At 26.3% G+C, this 23,210-nt stretch overlaps 1 protein-coding gene across 1 annotated transcript; it reads right to left on the bottom strand.

The window, feature by feature from the left end:
* Positions 1 to 9,312: 9,312 nt before the first annotated feature.
* CRK32 (cysteine-rich receptor-like protein kinase) lies at positions 9,313 to 17,005 on the bottom strand. The gene is made up of 14 exons (XM_041006853.1): positions 16,626 to 17,005; positions 15,425 to 15,816; positions 14,692 to 14,799; positions 14,208 to 14,335; positions 13,590 to 13,803; positions 13,268 to 13,496; positions 12,956 to 13,109; positions 12,561 to 12,840; positions 11,829 to 11,939; positions 11,343 to 11,470; positions 10,725 to 10,938; positions 10,403 to 10,631; positions 10,090 to 10,243; positions 9,313 to 9,994 (listed from the first exon to the last, which is right to left on the bottom strand). The coding sequence occupies exons 1-14, from the start codon at positions 17,003 to 17,005 to the stop codon at positions 9,689 to 9,691; spliced, it is 3,027 nt and encodes a 1,008-aa protein (XP_040862787.1). The 3' UTR covers positions 9,313 to 9,688.
* Positions 17,006 to 23,210: the final 6,205 nt, after the last annotated feature.

The following is a 23,210-nucleotide window of genomic DNA, read 5'->3' as shown; positions in this document are numbered from 1 at the left end:
GTCAATGAAATTTATTATACAATGCAGTTAAAAAAAGAATAGAAGTTACATTAACCAGTAATTTTGAGTGGACCAATTAATGAGCAATGACTCTAGAAACTAAGCGTAGTCAACAACATTTGTTTTTTGTGTGACACCCACAAAGATGATTAGAAAATTTGAGGATTAATTATTATCGTACCTAATGATTATCCTGTAATGTCTAAAAACTGCACGCTTCTCATACTTGTATTTGTACATAAAATATGTTTAAGGTTTGCACCATTTTTATGTCACCTTAATTTAATTTAATACATGTCGTTTTCCTTTAAATGATATGTTAAATAAAAATTTTAATCAATAATTTTATTTATAAAAAAAAAATAATACACAGTGTTAGAGCCACCATTATCATTTACGTACTACTTCTTCATGGGGATTATTCTATGATATCTAAAAGCTGCACGCTTAGCTTCATACTTGCATTTATACATACAATATTTGTACACAATTTTTATGTCACTTTCTTTTAAATGATATGTTAAATAAACATTTTTATCAATAATATTATTATTTTATAGAAAAATAATACAGTGTAAGAGCCGCCATTATCGTTTACTTACTTCATTATGGGAATGATTATCCTATTATGTCTAAAACCTGAAGGCTTCTCATACTTGTATTTATACGTAAAATATACGTTTACATCATTTTTAATTATGTCACTTTCTTTTATAAATGACATGTTAAACAAACATTTTAATCAATAATATTATTTAGACTAAAATATATTTTTAGTCCCTCAAATTTAAAATATATCGTTTTTAATCGATCAAATTAAAATTTATATTATTTAGTTCTTCAAAATTTTTAAAATATTTATTTTAATCTTTTCATTCTAACTATTTTTGACTGTTTAGATACATAATTTGTGACGATCACTTTTACTGCGGGAGGGACTCAAAAAATTTATTTTCCGAATTTGATAGACTAAAGAGTGTAAATTTTAATTTATAATACTAAATTGAACAAAAATACTGAAATTAATTTAAGAATAAAAAAGTATTCAATAACGTCAGACATTTTGAAAAAGTCATTTGCTTTTTGAGCTGATCTGTTTATGGTATCAACTAGCTAGTTTTTAATTGTACCGGCCGGGTGGCGTAGCATTTTATATTGTAATAATTTTTTATTTATAAAAATAAAAAATGACACTAAGAAATTTATAACACTCACATATTTTATTCAATTAATTGAATTAAATCTCTTTAATATTGTAATAATCATCTTAGTACCTGAAGTATGATTTCAGCATTAGCTGGAGAACAAGAAACAAAATGCATGGATGTTTCCATCCAGAGAATGCTCGAGTACTTTGGCTAGCTAGCCATGAGAAACAAATTACGGCGCATGCAGTAACAATAAATGTAATATGATCGGTATTTTAATCTTACCTTTGATCAAAGGAAAATAAAATAGATTATTTTAGAAATCTTTTTCATCTAACTGTTTTAAATTTTGTTAGATAATTAATTAAATTATTTATATGCTGTGTCACCCAAATTCATAAATTGAGGACTTTGTATATGTATGTCAAATTTGGAGGCTATTACTTATGCGATATAAGCAAGTATATACTTTTTCCTTTCTGCGAGCCGGCGGCACCGGTTATACGATGTGCACAACTTTAGAATAACATGAAATGTGTTAAATAAAATTTAGATAAATGTTGCTCAAAAATAATTTAGATAAATTATGATATTTTGTTTTATAAAAACTTAAGCCACGCAAGCGGAATTGTTGGAAGTCAATATGATATGAAGTCAATGTTGTATGTTTACATTAAAGAATTTAGGTTATTTACAGATTAAACTACAATGCAAACATATCTTGATTAATTAGGTTGGCGAACAGCCTAAGCCACGCACGTTATGGACAGAAGTAGAAATTGCCTCGTGAATGATCTCAATTCTACTTTAGAATATTACTATATTAATGAGGGGCACGTCAATGTCATAACCTAGTTTTTTTTTTTTTTTTTTTTGAGGGGGGGCGGGGGGGGTTAAACGTCATGAAGAAAATTGTTGATCCATAAAAAAAATTCTAAGCAAAAGGTCCAGGGGCTGATTAAATAACTAATAGAGTATATATGGTAAATCTACAACATATAGGTATATAAAGCTTATGACCCTCTTAATCAATGTACTAAATTGATAAATATTGTGACGATATAACTCAATTATTGTATATGTTTTCACATGGTTTATGTTTTGAGATAATTAAATGACAACAATTACGATTGCACTATTTTTTTTTTTTTTTTGAGTTCGTTAGTTTTTTTTCTTAAAATAATTGAAAAGATAATAAAATATGAAAATATTTTGCAGGGAAAAAAAACATGCCATGCATGGTACTTGTAGATAAAAACCGTACTTTATACATATTATTATTGGATTAATTATTATCAACTAAATTATTTAATTTTAAATTAAATTTGATTAGAGATAAAATTAATATTTTTAAATTGTATTATTATTTATAATATATTTATTATTATTATTATTATTATTATTATTATTATTATTATTATTATTATTATTATTATTAATAATTACTTTATGCATATAAATTTTAAAAATTTAATTTTAATATTTAGAATTTAAAATATTTAATTTCCAATATAAATTGAAATGCATTAAGTTCAAAATCATGTGATAGTATATTTTATCAATACATTAAACGTATGTGTTTTAAGCAAGTTTATGATTAATTTATCCTTACTGCGTGTCGTTCATACCATGTGTACAAATTTAGAATAACATGAAAATATGTTAATCAATAGTACCACGTATAATTGAGACAATCATGATATTTAAAAAAAAAAAAAACTTACAAACAACCCAAACGAAAAGTCTTGGTGTAGTGAATATCATATCATGCAAAGTCAATGCTGTATGATATTCTGTTTACATGCAAATATGTTGATTAATTAGATCGGTTGAATACCCACTATTAGAAAATATGTTTTCTACATCGATTTTTGAATCGATGTTGAAAGTACCGACGTTGATAGTATTATCGTTAATACCGGTTTCTAAAAAATCGATGTTAACGTAAAATTATCAACATCGGTTATATAAATAACCGATGTTGCTAATATGAATTACACCCAAAAAATATATATTAATGTTGAAAGTTAACATTGATTTTCTGTAAAAAAAAAAAAATCGATGTTAACGAATGTGTTAATGTTGACAGTTAACATCGGTTTTTTAAAAAAATCGATGTTAACAGAAAACTGATGTTGTTTTCAGAAATTTTTTTTTAAAATAATATCTTTGTTTTTACAAAAAAATCAAAATTTAACCTGTAAATTTAAAATCAAACCACATAGCACACAACATATATTATTTGCATTCTGCTTTCAAATAGGTTTTAGCAAAAAACTAACTATTAACAAAGGTTATTCAATGTTAAAATGAAACAACAATTATAAAAAATGTAATGCAAAGTATGTAAACTAATTAAGTAACCTAAAGTTACATAGTTGCCTAACATCCTATGCTTGATTTCTAACTTTTAGATAATACTGTACCCACTGGATGCGAAGTGCCTTGAATCTCTCTGCTTCCAATGGTCTAACTTCATTAAAATATTGCTTGATCAAATAAAAAAATAAATTAATAATGTAATAACAATTATAAGAAAACCAACTTTGTTTGAAATAAACAATTACCGTCTCCCAATTATTCCTGAAAGATCCTAAGATTATCGTGGACATCCAGTGCATCACATAGTAGCCACATTCAGTGATTCTTTTTTATCTATTACACTAAATACATAATGAAATTTGGATATTAATTAAACGTTAACTATAATTAGTATACACACACATAAAATATATATAAGTAGAAGTTTTATTTAAATCACGTACCTTAACAACAATCCACCTAGCAGCAGCCTTGGATTTAGATTGTAAAGTATCATCAAGTCCTTTCAAAGCACTAGTGTTGAATATGAGGAACATTAAAATATTACACTAGTTAAAATAAACCTCTAAAATAAAGGACTAAAGGAAGTATTACATTAATTAAGATAAACCTCTAAAGGAAGTATTACATCAAGTTCAATTTTCGTTTTCGTTATTCATGGAGGAATTTTATGTTTTCTATTTCATTATGACATTACATTATATATACTAAAATCCATCAAGTTCAGGGCCTAATAATAAGAGTTTGAATAATTCTGATTAGATTTGAAGCTCCTCCACACAATCCGGTCTTGGGATTTCCTTAAGGACCAAAATACCCCTGTCAAAATCCACCACCCAAACACGGTCTACAACTCTGCTCCCTCGTCAGACGTCATCATTGGCATCTTGGACTCAGGTTATCAAAACTAATCTATTTCCATTTTCAATTAAAAATGTTACTATAATATAATATTAAGACACGTCATTAGAGTCCCAAAAGTAGTAAATGAGAATTATACTTGTGGTGATGGACTAAGCAACCTTCTGGTCAAATGTTTTTTTTTTTTAACGCACGTAAGAACATCCAGGTGAAAAACAAAAAACATAATTGACCTTTTTTTATTAAGAAAATTAAAATTTTTGGAGTGAAATTCAAGAAGCATGAGGGAAAAATCCTTTTCAAAATACATGTTTGTTTCGCGAATTATTTAATTATTCTAAAAAATATAAGACCAAACAAAATTATCTCACATTTGTTATGATGTCATAAAAAAATAAATATTTTCATAAAAAAAATAAATACTAAATATATTCTATTCTTGGAAAAGATATAAGTTCACATTCTATCAATATTTTTGCAGAAAAATTATTTCCATGAGATATAAATACCTCTTCACAAGTAAAAATCCCATAACCACTATCCCACTACTCTCTCAAAATTTCCTTCAAGGTACATGCTTAAATTTTTTTCAATCCCGTAAATTTCATTTTTTTTCCCAATTAATATTTCCACAATTTAATTTACTATCAGTTTCATTCATACATTTTACAACAATTTTTTCATTTTCCCTCAATACTCTTGTTTTAATTGATAAATGTACTGTAATTATAAGTAGTCATGTAACTTTTAATTAATCTTAAATATTTATATATGATTGTATGACGTAAAGTTAGAGTTTATACATTTTTAAAATGAGAATTGTTCTTATGAAAGAGAAATTTATTAAAAGTAAGTTATAATCATTTTATATATAATTAAAAATTAAAAATAATACTTGAGAGAGTGGCAATGGATCACTAACACCAAATAAGCCAAAATGTACCTAAATATTTAGGTACTATTAACTTTAATCAGCAACCCCAGTTATCATTTCTTAAGAGAATTAATGTAGCTTACACGTTTATACATATCACTGCTTTGTTTGCAAGTTTTTATTTATGATCAATAAAAGACTTTTCTCTCTCATTGCTCTCTCTTACTCTCTCTCTCTCTCTGTAAACACTAAAGAATGGAAGGAGAAACCCTAAACCTCACTTTGCTTCTACCACCGTTTCCAATTCCCTCTTTCAAACTAAAAGTTTGGGGCTCTGGACCCAGCTATTAAATGGGCCTTCTCCCATTTCACATGACATTTCTCATTTTAAAAAATAAACAATATTTTTATAATGTAATTAATTTAGGCAATAAATATCAAGCTTATTAAAATATTCATGTTTTTTATTCCTCCGTAACAATTGTTGCTACTAGCTTACTTTTGCTAGTTTCTCTCCTAGGCCTCCGAACATAGTGAAAAATTATTACATAGTACCCTTGAAGTATCCAATAAATAGTAAATAAATAACAAATTTTATTACTCTGTCATCTAATCTAATAATGAATAAATTATCCAATAGACAACTTTTACTGGAGAATAAACTAAACTAAAATGCTAATATGTGCAGTTCCACGGAAACCAAAACAAATTATAAAAAAAACGAAAACAAAAAAAAAGAAAAAAACTCTTTCAAATGAAAGTCTAGAAGACTGAAAAAAAAAAAAACCTACTACTAACCACACACGACAACGAGATATATATTAAAAAAAAAACCTACCATAGAATAATAATTTCCAGAACATTTCACACCTAAGGAAAATTAGAAAAAAAAAATTAATACTAGAAAGAAATTAGGAAAACTGAGTATTTTGATTAGTAGTGTTTGGAGCGACATACTAGCATATTTCGACTATACTAAAAAAAGACTACATATTTGGACTAACATTTGAACAACGTAATAAAAATAAATTAACAAATGAGGTTAAAATTAATAAAAAAAATTGATAAATGAAATAAAAATAAATTACATGTGGATTATAATTAATTCTAAATTTAAAGACTTAAAACATAATTTTTGTGTCTCATGAAAATATTTTTATTTTCTGAAAAATTTGTTTAAAAATGATAAAAATATTATTTTTTTTAAATCCTACAAATATATGAAATAACTATAATTATTTAAATTAAATCACTGTAACATATATTTTCAATAAATCAAATTAATATATACAAATATTTTAATTTACTTTAAATTTAAAGATAATACGATAATATAAATATAGTAAGATTTCATAGAATTTTTAAACAATATTCTCCATTTACCTTTTTAAGAAGAAAAAAACTAATTTTTTATTTTTATAATAATTAAATAAAAATATATTAATAATAAATTTTAATTTTTTAACGATATAATTATTTTTACCAACATTCTATAAAAATTCTATAAAAGTTAAACTCTATTATTAAAAATAGTTTTTTTTTAATTTTCAAATTAAATAATATCAAATAATTTATATAAATGTGTGTCATATTTAAATGATAGTCATGAAATAATAAAATTGAAATTACGAAATTCATTTTAAAAATTTAATTTAATTTTTAAATGTTTACTTTTTGAATTTATTATTGTTTATTAATTATTATATTTTTTAATTAAAATTTAATTAATAACGCAATATATATGATTTTTTAAAAAATATATAAATAATTAAAAAAAAGTTTATATTAACATCGGTATTTCAAATACCGATGTTAAGGTGTATGCATTAACATCGATTTTTTGAAAAATCGATGTTAACATATCACACGTTAACATTGATTTTTCAAAAATCGATGTTAACATCAGTTTTTCAAAAATTAATGTTAACGTGTGATATGTTAACATTGGTTTTCTAAAAAATCGATGTTAACGTGTCGGTTTTCCAAAAACCGATGTTAACATCATTAGTTAACATCGGTTTTTCAAAAACCGATGTTAATGTGTATGAATTAACATCGATTTTTTGAAAAACCAATGTTAAGAAGGATATTTTATTTATAAATATGTCACCGTGTTTAATTTAACATCAATTTTATCAAAACCGATGTTAATAAGTCGATGTTAAAACTACTTTTTGTAATAGTCACCTAAGGCACGTTATGGACATATAATTAGTGGAAAGTGCTTACAAACTGCTTCAATGCCTTACTAACATGTTACCACTGCTACCATTTCATTTCATCCCCTCTGTAATACGTTAATGTTCTTCATATATATATATATATATATATATATATATATAATTCTAAATGGTTGTGATATGAAAAGGAACAAATCCCAACGATGTCCCGGATCGAGCACGGTTGAGATGGACGACCATTCAACATATCATTTTTAGAGGAATGCCATTTTATTATTTGATCTATATAAATATTAAATATTTTTTTATTTTTCAAATTACTTAAAATATTATAAAAATAAAATAATTACCATTTTTAAAGAAAAACAATCACTGGTAACTTAGTTTTTTCAATAAAAACTATTTTAAAAATATATTAAAACATGTTGTGTTATTTTTGAGTTTTTATTTTACTTTATTTGAAAAGAAATTGATGATCAGTTTTGTAAAAACAAGGATTAATAACATACTATTCATTACACTCTCTTTCTTATTAATTAAAATTTTATGATAACAATAAAATTATGAGTAAAATTCCTTAAATTAATAATAAAGAGTGAAACCGCACATAATCAATAATATAAAAAATGTGTTAAAAAATAAAAATTATTACATAGTATAGAATTACTATGGTCTCAACTAATCTCAATATATTATATATACATATAATATTTGAGTGTTGTTAATATTCATTTTCTTAAATTAAAAGTATATCCTTAAAAATTGGTTTGAACCATGACCATGTGATGATTAAATTAAGTTCTTTACTATGTAGCAATTTCTTGTTAAAAAGGCATTGCTAGTAATTCTTTTGGAAAAGATAAACCAGTATATGAAAATATATACAAGAAAAGTAACTTAATTAGAGATGAGTAATCCTTGTGCATAGTAAACGAGTTTTAGGATCAGATTATTTTCAGTGAGAATAAATAATTTTTTAATTTTAAATCTTAAAATATGATAATTTTAGAATATCATAAAAATTAAAAAACATTATATAATAAGGGTGAATAAAAATATGGACATGTAACACTCATCTTAGTGTAATATATTATGTGGTATTACAAAATATATCACATGCCAAGGGGGGAGACATGTGCAAGCAGGGACAACTTTAGATGGAGACAGGAGTGGTTGATCTGGTTTATGCATTGCCAACATTTAATATATTTTTTTTATTGAATGAGCAATGGCTTGCATCCTATATTGGATTTTTATTCTTTTATGTGGACTGTTTATATGCTATTAATGGGGATTAGTGAAACTTAACCAAAACTAATAAATATTTGTATTAAAGTGATTATCTAATAAACAATTATTTGCTAAAAATCAGATGAATATATATTATAAAACAAGAAAAAAAATTCCAGCTCCCCTCTCATTAACTTCTTCTAGGTCTGTCCCTGATGACAAACACAATTACTTTAGAGTTTTAGACAGGAGTTCTATATAAAGTCTTCTAGAATAGAAATGTAATAATTAAGTTGAAACTTTCAAGTTTACTAGTATTTTCTTTCACCATGACATGTAGTTTCTTTCACGGTGATATGAAGTAGAGTATTTATCAATTTTATTAATATATGATTAATCTTTATCGATTATTATTGACTAATTATTTTTAGTGAGATTTTTTTAATCATATTATTTCATTCACAAAATTTAAATTTAAAATTTTACTTATTAAGAAAATCAAGTATGATATTAATCGGATCAATAATTTGTTAGTAGTCTAATAATAATCTAAACCTATACACTTTTCAACCATACACAATGGATTTAACTCTTTTAAACTAAATAAAAGAAGTAAATAAGAAATCTTATTCGTTGAGAATAATACAAAATCAACTAATATATAGAGGAATCAAATTAAACTAAAACACTTGGGAGATATTGAACCGAGGAAACTTGTTTTTTTTTTTTTTTTTTACAGAATGAACCAAGGAAACTAGAGAATATTTATAGCATCACACATGGACGGTATCATTGATAAACAACTGAAGTGAAAAGCAATCTATATATAAGTCCTATTTGAATCAATTTTCCAATAAATGCTTATAAAAAAATAAAATGTATTAAGTTTTTTCAAAAATCAAAATTAATTTATATATAAGTCAATTAACTTATATATAAATTAATTTTAATTAGCGAGAAAAACATAATTCATTTTACTCTTATTGTTCTGTGCAAGTGCATATTGAAAAGTTTATTCTGTTCACTTATTGGATGAAGTGATGAAGAATTCAAGACCCTTTGCTATCCCATAATCATCGAGCTGATAAAACAGAAATGGAGGCAGTAGCATTAGATGAACCACCAGCAGACATGCCTTCCCGATTCATCATATTCGTTTCAACAAACACAGGCATAGTTGGTCGCAGGTGCTCCACTAAGCTCTTGCTTTTGAGCAGCACTATTAATTCAGACATTGTTGGCCTCATTGCAGCTGTTGCTTGAGTGCATAATAATGCAATTTCTATGATTTTTTTCATTTCTTCTGCATCATATTCATTAGGGTCTATTTCCTTGTCGACAAGTGATAACTGCATGCCTCTCTCATACAGTTTCCATGCCTGTTACGTACGTCCAAATCAAATGTTTCATATACTCATATAGTAAAATATTATCATGAAAAACTAGCAATTCTTAGTTATATATAGCAACTTACTCGTTGAAGAAGGTACTCACGACCCTCCTCATCAATCTTCACATCAGTACTCTTTTGACCACTTATGATTTCTAGGACTACAATTCCATAGCTGTAGGTATCAGCCTTCTCTGATAATTGACCTTGCATTGCATACTCAGGTGCTGTGTATCCCCTGACAAGTGCATATTATGTATAGTCCATAGTTAATAAAACAACAATTATTATATTACCATGTTCCATTAATTTTAGTAATTAATTTATCTCTTTTGCTACAACTTGTTGCTCAATAAAGGTCAAGAAATTAATGTGAATGACATTGTTTTTTACTTACAATGTTCCTGCAAATTTTGTACTAAGATGGGAACGATCCCGTGGAAGAAGCCTAGCCAACCCAAAATCAGCAATTTTGGGCTGAAGATCATCATCTAAGAGGATATTAGCAGTCTTTATATCTCTATGTATAATGGACACATGAAATTCCTCATGTAGATATGCTAGTCCTCTTGCTGTGCCTAAAATTATATCATACCGTTGTTTCCAATTGAGGACACCTTTGTCACCTGTTGTTAATTTTAGAAACTTAGATTGTTGAAAAGAGAGGTAAAATGATAAATATATTAAATATATTTCTATTAAAGGTTAGGATAAGTTACCAAACAAGAATTTGTCAAGACTACTATTTGCCATGTATTCGTAAACCAGGATTCTCTCTTGGCCTTTGGTACAACAACCAAGAAGTCTAACGAGATTCCGATGATGAACATTACTTATAAGTTTCACTTCACTTTCAAAATCATCCTCCATCTTGCTTGATTTCCCCAACACTAGTTTCTTGATGGCAACAATTTTTCCATTCTTCAAAGTACCCTGTTTGATAGCATGCATGCTTTATAAATGGAAGAATTTTGTTCTTCTCTGTTTATATAACTATAGCTCTAAGTATTTATTCTTTGGTCTTCGAAATTTTAGGGTCTGTTTTTTTCTTTAAAAAATGTTTTTCTTTTAATATTTTGTTTTAAAAATAATTACAAAATCTTAATTTATTTAAACTTCAATTCATTTCACATCCTTAAAAATTAGTAAAAATAATTGGGAAAATAAAATTGTTATTTTTAATGTAATTAGGAAATAAAGTAAAATAAGATAATATTTTTGTAATTATTTATAAATATAAAAAAATTCTCAAATAAAATAGGATAATTGACAGCTTAAAAAACCTGTCTTCCAACATGCCTACCGTTATGATATTGAAAAATATAACATTAATTTACCTTATATACAGCGCCAAAACCTCCTTCTCCAAGTTTATTTTCAGCACTGAAATTTTTTGTTGCAACTTTCAAATCTTTAAACTTGTAGTTAACTGGACCTTTCAACTCAGTTGCTCCCAATATGTCACCTGCTAAGGAACACTCGACTTTTAATTTTGTAACAAGTAAATGAAGGATTTATTTAAGATTAGCTTATGCATAATTTACAATTGAAATTATTTTTAATAAAAAAAATATTTTTTTTTAAAAAATATTATATCTACAAAATAATCAAAACCAATCATGAAGGAAATTAGGAAATAAAATGAAGAAGTTATGATTGCAGAGTTAATTATTAGATGCAAATAGCAGATGTTGAAGAACAAATTGCTTTGGAAAAATCTTTTTCGTATTACTTATCATTATTATATAATTTCGATTGGGAAAGCATTAATCATGAACTAATTAATAACAAGCATTAATGGAAGACTTCCCACATTTACTTACCCCTGTGAACTTTCTTTGTTTTTCTAGACCATTGTAGGGCAAACAACAATAGGAGGAGAACAACACCTCCAACAACTCCACCTATTATAGCCCACTTCTTGCTTGAACCTCCTACAATACAGTAAAGAAATTGGCATCAGTTCCAAACGAGGAGCTTGCGCACAAAAATTAAAGACATGTTTTTTAATCATTTGGCCATTTATTTTTATTTTATTTCTTATGTTTTAAAATCCATACTAAAAATGATAAAATCAATAAAATGGTGTAAAATCTTTCAAAATAAAAATATTTATATTTTTAAATTTAATATATTGATTAGTTCCTACATATGATAGAATTAAATTTTTAAATATTATAAAAAATAAATCATTATTTATATTTATCAATGACATGATATGCATATAACCATGTTATACAAGAGTGATAATTGACCTAATATATTTCTAAGATGTATTTTTTTTTCTTTTTTTATCAGATCCCTAGATGTATACTATCACTAAGTATCAAAAAAAAATATTAGTGATCATTTAAAAAAATATATTTATGAGGGTTAAAATTAACGATTTTTAAAGGAATAAAATAAAAAATGCAATATTTACCAAGAGTCAAAACGTATTAAAACCATATTTTTATAATTATAATAGAAATGTTTTAAAAACTATAATCAATCCAATTTTAATTTGTTTAAATATACAAAAACTAAAGTAAAGGGGATTATTGCAATAATCCTACCTTCTTTTAAATAGGGTCTGATGTCAATGGTTTGATTATCAGCAAACAAGGGTGTCATGGAGTATCTCATGAAACAGCCAGCATCATATGCTGTACCATCTGTGTTGGGAAGGCAACTTTGTAAGTTATTGAATCCGACTTGCATGCAATCCAGACATTTAGTCTGTGTGGCAGATTCAACACACTGTGCAATGGCATAAATTGCTCTATCACCATCCACCTTTGTCTTAGTAGCTGCATAAAAACCTTTAGTTTTGGGTGTTGCTAGTTGGAGATGCCTCTCTCATACAGTTTCCATGCCTGTTACGTACGTCCAAATCAAATGTTTCATATACTCATATAGTAAAATATTATCATGAAAAACTAGCAATTCTTAGTTATATATAGCAACTTACTCGTTGAAGAAGGTACTCACGACCCTCCTCATCAATCTTCACATCAGTACTCTTTTGACCACTTATGATTTCTAGGACTACAATTCCATAGCTGTAGGTATCAGCCTTCTCTGATAATTGACCTTGCATTGCATACTCAGGTGCTGTGTATCCCCTGACAAGTGCATATTATGTATAGTCCATATTAATAAAACAACAATTATTATATTACCATGTTCCATTAATTTTAGTAATTAATTTATCTCTTTTGCTACAACTTGTTGCTCAATAAAGGTCAAGAAATTAATGTGAATGACATTGTTTTTTACTTACAATGTTCCTGCAAATTTTGTACTAAGATGGGAACGATCCCGTGGAAGAAGCCTAGCCAACCCAAAATCAGCAATTTTGGGCTGAAGATCATCATCTAAGAGGATATTAGCAGTCTTTATATCTCTATGTATAATGGACACATGAAATTCCTCATGTAGATATGCTAGTCCTCTTGCTGTGCCTAAAATTATATCATACCGTTGTTTCCAATTGAGGACACCTTTGTCACCTGTTGTTAATTTTAGAAACTTAGATTGTTGAAAAGAGAGGTAAAATGATAAATATATTAAATATATTTCTATTAAAGGTTAGGATAAGTTACCAAACAAGAATTTGTCAAGACTACTATTTGCCATGTATTCGTAAACCAGGATTCTCTCTTGGCCTTTGGTACAACAACCAAGAAGTCTAACGAGATTCCGATGATGAACATTACTTATAAGTTTCACTTCACTTTCAAAATCATCCTCCATCTTGCTTGATTTCCCCAACACTAGTTTCTTGATGGCAACAATTTTTCCATTCTTCAAAGTACCCTGTTTGATAGCATGCATGCTTTATAAATGGAAGAATTTTGTTCTTCTCTGTTTATATAACTATAGCTCTAAGTATTTATTCTTTGGTCTTCGAAATTTTAGGGTCTGTTTTTTTCTTTAAAAAATGTTTTTCTTTTAATATTTTGTTTTAAAAATAATTACAAAATCTTAATTTATTTAAACTTCAATTCATTTCACATCCTTAAAAATTAGTAAAAATAATTGGGAAAATAAAATTGTTATTTTTAATGTAATTAGGAAATAAAGTAAAATAAGATAATATTTTTGTAATTATTTATAAATATAAAAAAATTCTCAAATAAAATAGGATAATTGACAGCTTAAAAAACCTGTCTTCCAACATGCCTACCGTTATGATATTGAAAAATATAACATTAATTTACCTTATATACAGCGCCAAAACCTCCTTCTCCAAGTTTATTTTCAGCACTGAAATTTTTTGTTGCAACTTTCAAATCTTTAAACTTGTAGTTAACTGGACCTTTCAACTCAGTTGCTCCCAATATGTCACCTGCTAAGGAACACTCGACTTTTAATTTTGTAACAAGTAAATGAAGGATTTATTTAAGATTAGCTTATGCATAATTTACAATTGAAATTATTTTTAATAAAAAAATATTTTTTTTTAAAAATATTATATCTACAAAATAATCAAAACCAATCATGAAGGAAATTAGGAAATAAAATGAAGAAGTTATGATTGCAGAGTTAATTATTAGATGCAAATAGCAGATGTTGAAGAACAAATTGCTTTGGAAAAATCTTTTTCGTATTACTTATCATTATTATATAATTTCGATTGGGAAAGCATTAATCATGAACTAATTAATAACAAGCATTAATGGAAGACTTCCCACATTTACTTACCCCTGTGAACTTTCTTTGTTTTTCTAGACCATTGTAGGGCAAACAACAATAGGAGGAGAACAACACCTCCAACAACTCCACCTATTATAGCCCACTTCTTGCTTGAACCTCCTACAATACAGTAAAGAAATTGGCATCAGTTCCAAACGAGGAGCTTGCGCACAAAAATTAAAGACATGTTTTTTAATCATTTGGCCATTTATTTTTATTTTATTTCTTATGTTTTAAAATCCATACTAAAAATGATAAAATCAATAAAATGGTGTAAAATCTTTCAAAATAAAAATATTTATATTTTTAAATTTAATATATTGATTAGTTCCTACATATGATAGAATTAAATTTTTAAATATTATAAAAAATAAATCATTATTTATATTTATCAATGACATGATATGCATATAACCATGTTATACAAGAGTGATAATTGACCTAATATATTTCTAAGATGTATTTTTTTTTCTTTTTTTATCAGATCCCTAGATGTATACTATCACTAAGTCATCACAAAAAGATATTAGTGATCATTTAAAAAAATATATTTATGAGGGTTAAAATTAACGATTTTTAAAGGAATAAAATAAAAAATGCAATATTTACCAAGAGTCAAAACGTATTAAAACCATATTTTTATAATTATAATAGAAATGTTTTAAAAACTATAATCAATCCAATTTTAATTTGTTTAAATATACAAAAACTAAAGTAAAGGGGATTATTGCAATAATCCTACCTTCTTTTAAATAGGGTCTGATGTCAATGGTTTGATTATCAGCAAACAAGGGTGTCATGGAGTATCTCATGAAACAGCCAGCATCATATGCTGTACCATCTGTGTTGGGAAGGCAACTTTGTAAGTTATTGAATCCGACTTGCATGCAATCCAGACATTTAGTCTGTGTGGCAGATTCAACACACTGTGCAATGGCATAAATTGCTCTATCACCATCCACCTTTGTCTTAGTAGCTGCATAAAAACCTTTAGTTTTGGGTGTTGCTAGTTGGAGATCATTTAGCACTTGTTGTCCAACTACTTTTAAATTAGTGGCATTTGAACTGATGTTCCCACATGTTACCCCACCGCCAAGTTCATTGGTCTGTTGGTAGAACCTCTCGCTCTCATACCTTGAGAACACCCAACATCAAAATCAAATAAATATCGACCATGATGCTCAAATTAATGCTCAAAATGCAATTATTTGTTATATATTAAGCACAAGCTATGGGGTATATCTTAATATATTAAACTCAATTACTCAACAACACTGATTGTGTAATTATAATAAATAGTCAAATAATTTTTACCATTTATACATGGTTATATAATCAAAATTAATTTCTGACATTCTCACTAAATAGGCAAAAGTCTCACATTAACCCAATAATAAAACAATTAAAGCTCAAGTTTTAAGTCTAACAACAACAAAAATTGTTATTATTTTTTATAAAAAAAAAATCTTATGTGTCAACAAAAAAGACCTAACATATAATTTTTATTTAAGGTAATAATTTTTTAAAAGGTTTGCTTTAAATCTCACTTAGCATTGGACCAACTTGGTAAAGCCTTAGTATTTAGAAGAAGAAAAATCATAAACACTTTTAGTATTTAAAAAAAAGATTATCTATTTACCAACAATATTGTTGGTCCGGATGTAATTAGACTTTGTCTCTTTAACTAAAATATCGGATTCATGAAAATAAATATAATTAAAATAAAACACCTTATTAAAAGTGATTAGTCAAAATTTTCAAAGTAAATTAATCATCAATAACTAAAACTCATAAATAAATAAAAAGTCAATTTTAATTTATCAAAACATCTTAATTAATTCATTTTATTTTCTTACTTTCTTTTGTTATAAATATCTAGTTACAAAAAACGTTAGTGCAAATTAAGCAATCCAAATATATATCTTGTGCTTATATATACATACCTTAGGAAGCAGTCATTGTAGATGACTCTGGCGCCGTTGGCAATTTTGCATATATCCCGGATTTGGATGGAGGCATTATTGAAGCAAGCAAGACAGTCATTTTTGGAGAGATAGTTTCTGCATTGAAACATAGTATATGTATTGACATCTCCCCTGGATTTCTTGAATGTGCCAAAGTGCAGGCTTTGGTTGCTGATTTCTCCTCTCAGCTCTGAGATCGAATCATTGACATTTGCAAAGAAGCTACGCGTGTTGGAAGCATTGAATGGGCTACACCCAGAATTAATTAGACGTGTGTCACGTGTGGCTGCAGCTGCATAATCCAAGTTAATACAGCTCCACCATATCAAAGTTAGGGCAAGAAGCTTAAGTTGCAGCATTTTTTTTAGCTTTGTGTTTGGTCTCACAGAAAAGTGTATATCAGGAACTGGGATTTGACTTATATATATGAAAAAGCTAGAGGTTGGCCTGAGGGTATGAGTCCAAGGAAGAGACAAAGAAAGAATAAATTATCAATTTAGTTCCTCAAGATTTACTCTAACTTTACTCCTTAGAATTAATGAAACTTTTAAAAAAATATCTGCAATTGTAAATTATTACTCACTTTAATCTAAAATTACATATGACATATAGACTTAATGATGTATTAACATATACTTTTAGAAACTAAATGGTAATAAATGATTGAATTTAGAGAAACGAATTATAGTTTCAGAGAGTTTTATTTCTTTAATTTCGTCGAATTCAAGGATTAAAGTGTAGTGAATTATAATATTTTTAAGGATTAAATTGATCATCTACTCAAAAGTAAAAGAAAAAATACATTAATAAATGATTAATAATGTGATGAAAAATACAGAAAGATAAAATAAATAAAAAAACTGAACTGAATGTAAAATGAAAGGGAATATAAGTGTACAAATATAATAACCCTTGCTTGTATTAATAATACAGAAGAAAGATATCTGAAGATTTACATGTGGAGAATGGTAGACAATGTCTTTTGTTATTTTACAGAACAACAAGAGATGGGGTTTCTAATACTACAAGAAAAATATTATTTTCTGGAGGTTAAAATATGTCGGTAATGGAGTTTTTCCTATGGATTTCCAACGAATAAAAATTCATAGGTAAAACAGGCATAGTAACATTTTCTGACTGATTTTTCTTTCCACCGCTAATTTCAGATGGAATTTTCCGTAGGTAATTTTGTCAACAATTTTGGACGAAAAATTGAGCAGGTAACTCCCGTCGATAATTTCCTAAGAAATTTTCTGCAGGTAACTTTTGTAGGAACATACCCTCGGAAATAAATGGTAATATTGTTTTTTGTTTTACTTATAAGAAATATATATTAATGACTGTCAAATGTATTCATTGCTCATTTTTATTTATATCTTAATCGATTGTAAAATTTATAAATGATATCTTATTTATTTCCCGTGACAATGGATGCATTTATTGTGTCAAAAAACAAGAAAAATCATATTCCTTTGTTGAAAAAATATATTTCTTACATTATACATAATGTCATTACATCAGATCACCACTTAAACCGATTAATTTTACGTGAAGTAAAAAGAACCCGATTAATTCTATGAATGATTTTTGAAATAAAATTTAATTAAATTTATGATAATATTAATTAAGATTAATTATTTAAATTATTTTGCTTGTTCTTAATAAAGTATTTTTTTTATATAAGACAGTATTTTAGGAAACAAACATACGATGATATCGAGTGGACGGTCGACCAAATAATGAGCAATGAGTCCAGAAATTAAGCGTAGTCAACACCTATAGGCTATAAGGGTGCTTAGAAAATGTGGCGTATACTTGAATAGATGAATGACTTTCCTATGATATGATGTGTATAAATTATAAAAAGATTCAGCACTCGTCCCATACGGATATATATACATAAAATATGTCCACATTTTTATCTCTCTTTTTGTTTAAATGATATATTGAATAAATACATTTTAATCAATAGTATTATTTAAATAGAAAAATGATGCATGGATGTATTAGAGGAGAAAGATAGACTAAATAATAGAAAATAATATAAATTTAATACATGATATGAAAAATAAATAAATAAAAGAATTAAGAAAACTATGCTGCATCTATTTTGGACTCTTTTTCTCTTCTCCCTAAACAAAAGGCTATTGAAATCAATATAAATTTTAAATTTAATAAATGATTCTATGACTCATATTTTTTTGCAAGTTAAAGAATTCTATGATTGATATATAAAAAGGATATTTTAGTGAAAATGTTGATTATAAGATTATACAGTTCACTAAAATTTCTTTTCATATTGATTATTTTGCATACACATTAGATTAATTTGCATCTATTGAAAGTCAATCTGAATAATTTTCGACATATTAAAGCACAATTATTGTATTTTTTAATTCTAAAAATTGAAAACTTTAGATAAGGATAAACTGAAAAATATTATATTAATGTTGATTTATTTTTGGATATTTTTTTTTTGCAAGGACTGCATACAAAAGAAATTCATATTCCATAAAAGTATCACGTAAACAATATATATATATATTATTGAAAGTATTTGATATTATTTTTATATCTTAAAATAATTTTTGTAAAAATGTACTACATATATAATAAATTTATTATTTAATATAATAAAAGTGTAATGTTAGAAATAATTAATTATAAAACTCTGATAAAAAAATTTGTAGCTTTCAAGAAATTAAAAATAAAAATTTGACAACTTGTAATAAATTAATGTTTGAATGTAATTTTTTTCTTAGAACTCATAATTTCTATAGGCACCTCAAGGATTAACTGTTTAATTTTTATTAAACAAAATTATATTAGTGAAAATGATCTTTAATACTTGATAGATCATATAGTGACAATCATGATATAGTGATTAATTTAATTAGTTCCATCTCCAACAAAGTATCAATAAAAATAGGCGGCTTAACCTTTTTAAGGTTTGACTTATTATAAACTAATTTAATAACGTCATCTCTTTAGGTGTTTTAAAAAGTCTTTTGTTTTGTCTTCTTTTAAAGGCAAAGAGAATTCATAATTGATAATGTGAAAGCCATCCCCCGGCCATCAGCAAGACGTGCATATACTAATGGAAAAAAAAAAAAAAGTATTTTGCTTTGTGAGGTGATCTATTTATGATATCAACTAGATTTAAGAGTACTAGATGACAATGATTTTTTAATTAGCATTACGACTAGCATGAATACATGATATTAACGTACAAATGTCTCCATCCAGCTGGGATATTAATCTCTCGAGTACTTTGGCAAACCATGCCATGAGAAGCAAACAACAGTAACAATAAATGCAACATGAAATTCGTTAATCAAATAGTAATTTAGATAAAATAATGACGAGATTTCATTTCGTTTAAAAATCACAAGCCACCCTCGCGAAATATGTTGACAGTGAATAGGATACAAAGTCAATGCTGTATTATAATCTTTTTAAATGCAATAGAGTTTAGGATATGCATAAATTAAATTACCATGCCAATATCTGGAATATTAAATTGGCTGAACAGCCTAAACCATGTTATTGACAGAAGTAGCGTTGTATATCTCGTGGATGGTCTCTATTATATTCTACTTTAGAGTCTTACTATTGAGCTGCACGTCATTGTCAATCATAACCTAGGTTTCTTCGGGTAAACGTCTTCAAGAAAATAGTTGATCCATAAAAATAAAAAAAATCTAACAAAAAGGTTCAAAGGTTTAGGTGTTCATTAAATAACTTATGGACTGAAAAAAGTGGAGGCTTGAGCAAACAGATAAACTTAAGTTTTTCTTACATGAGAAAATTTAGGTAAGTTGAATTTTGAAAGCTTACAAAAATCATAATAGACCTTAAGATTCAAAGAATATTTATTAAAATATTTATTAATTACTCATAATAATATTTTTATATCCGTGACAAGAATTAAATCCTCATCTTAATATGAATTTGTTCTTTATTAATTAGATTAATCTTTGTTGATATATATTTATATATAAGAATTTTTTTAGGAAAAATTTAAAGAGAGTGTGACGCTTATTTAAAGATAGGTGGAGGTTCAAACTCAAACCTCTTGTGTTGTTTTATTCCATCAATTTTTTGGGATTATTTATAATTTTTAATTTAATTGATAAATATTCACTTTTCATTTGTATTTTGTAAGACTTTCACAATTTACAACATAAACGATAAAAAATTAAAAATCTGTCATTAAATTTATAACAAGTGCAATAAATTTATTCTAATGTTAATTTCCTTTGTTAACCTAAAGGGAATTGCCTACTTACACCTCTAGGCCTATTTGTCATCAGAAAGTTTATCATGTTTGCTGATGTGGTGAGAACTATTAGATTTATTAATTATTTAATTAACGGTTAGATTTTTTTTCCTTTATTTTTTATTCTTTATCATTTTCCATCTCTACCCCTATATTTTATCTAAATTTTAATCCCCTCCTTTCTTCTTATCACCTCCACAGCAGCCGTAGCAGTGACACTCTCCCATCTCCTTCTCAAACTTGTCGCCTCATGACACGTAAATATGTCTTTTTGGGTAACGTATGAGAATTAAGGATGAGGTAGATTTGTCACCTTTTGTAAATTTAGAGACAATTGTGAGTGACCTATAAATTTAATGATAAAATTGAATATTTATCCTTTAGTTTATTAATTTATTTATATATTTTTTATAATTTGATTCTTTACATTTAAATTAATTTAATTTTCAATATTAATTTAAACGAATTAAGTAGAGTCAACTGATAACATGCATATTTTATCAATAAATTAAATGTATGATTGGAGGCTTGCGTATTTAAGCAAATTTATTATCAATTTGTCCTTACTGCGTGTTATATCACATGTACAAATTCAGAACAACACGGAATATAATGTGTTAACTATAATTAATTTAGATAAATTTTGATTTTATTTAAGAAACACAAGCCACACGAACGGAAACTCTTGTTAGCTAGTGAATTTTATACAAAGTCAATGTTATGTGACAATCTGTTTAATGACTAATAAGCTACGCTATATGTACAGAAGTAGAAAGTGCTTTTGTGAATGGCTTCTATTCTATTTACTATTGAGGGCCGAGCCGCCGAGGGAGTGTCAATGCCATTAAAGAACTAATAAAATCCTTCATTAATTACCAAGTTGTCGTAAATTGAAGAATAAAAAAATTTATCAACAGTTAAATAATTAGGTAATGGAGTCCATCATCAGTCATTATCAAGTTATGAACAAGTCCATAATTCAAGTAAATACAAACATATCGCACAATTACAACTTGGCATTGCACACATGTATATGAATTATAAAAATTAATTATTTGAATTTACCTGCATTAATTAAATGTAATAAGTATTTTGTTTCACATCAAATTGAATATTCTCTGATAATGTGGAATTTAAGTCTTAAATATGTACCCATTCGAGCAGAATTGCATTAAGAAAAATTATGTAATCTCTTAAAATAATAATAATAATAATAATGTATGCATGCATACACTAACTAATCGGGAATTTATTAGTAAAAAATAAATTTCAACAATTTAAGTACAACATGCTAAAGTACTGCAAGAAAATAAATTTCTATTAGTGATGCAATTTTATATAAATAATAATTATTAATATTAAAAATCTTTTATTATTATATTCATTGAGTAAATGATTAGATATATATTTTAAATTTAGTTTATTATATTAATTTTACTTCACTGTTTGATGATTAATTATATTAGCTTAAAATATATTTTTATTGCCTTAAAATTGGGACAAATTTATTTTTGATCTTCTAAATTTAAAATAATATTTTTATTTTTTATAATTTTATTTTTAATTTATTTTTTATGATGGCATTTGGACATGGGGTTCAAAAGACTCCATCAATCGAAAGCTCATTAATTTCCGATTTTCTTCCTTGGAGAAAGCATCCAACCCCTTGGTGACAAAACTTAAGCCAGGGTTTAAAAGTTTGTTCTATTGCAAACAATTCTTAAATTATCCATTCATAATATCAATTCCAATCTGACACTGAACTACCATTCTAGATTTTTCCTTGTCAAGAAATACACTCAGAAATTTCCATTCTTTAACAACCTGCTCGCGCGAGCGCCGTTAGGGATGTAAAAAAAAAAAAAAAAAAAAACTAGTTTTAAAAAAATAACTATAACTAATTTTATTGAAATAAATATTTTAAATAACTTATTTTTATTTATTCACAACTAGTTATATAATTGGTTTTAAATATAACTAATTATATAAAATAGGTATAAAACTATTATAATGAATTTTATAGGTATGAGTATTTCAAATAACTTATTTTTAGTTAAAAAATAATTATATTATAAAACTATAACTGTTTTATTGAAATGAATATTTTAAATAACTTATTTTTTTTTGTTTATGCATGACTAGTTATGAATTGATTTTAGATATAATTTGTTTATTCATAATTAGTTATATATCCATATTTTAAAAATAATAACTAGTTATATCAAATTATACTCATTTTAAAAATTAGTTATAGTTATAATATTCATTTATAATCTAATTATTTA

Source organism: Glycine max, chromosome 11 (assembly GCF_000004515.6).
Source record: "Glycine max cultivar Williams 82 chromosome 11, Glycine_max_v4.0, whole genome shotgun sequence".
NCBI lineage: Eukaryota > Viridiplantae > Streptophyta > Magnoliopsida > Fabales > Fabaceae > Glycine > Glycine max.
This window is presented reverse-complemented; position numbering and strand designations above follow the sequence as displayed.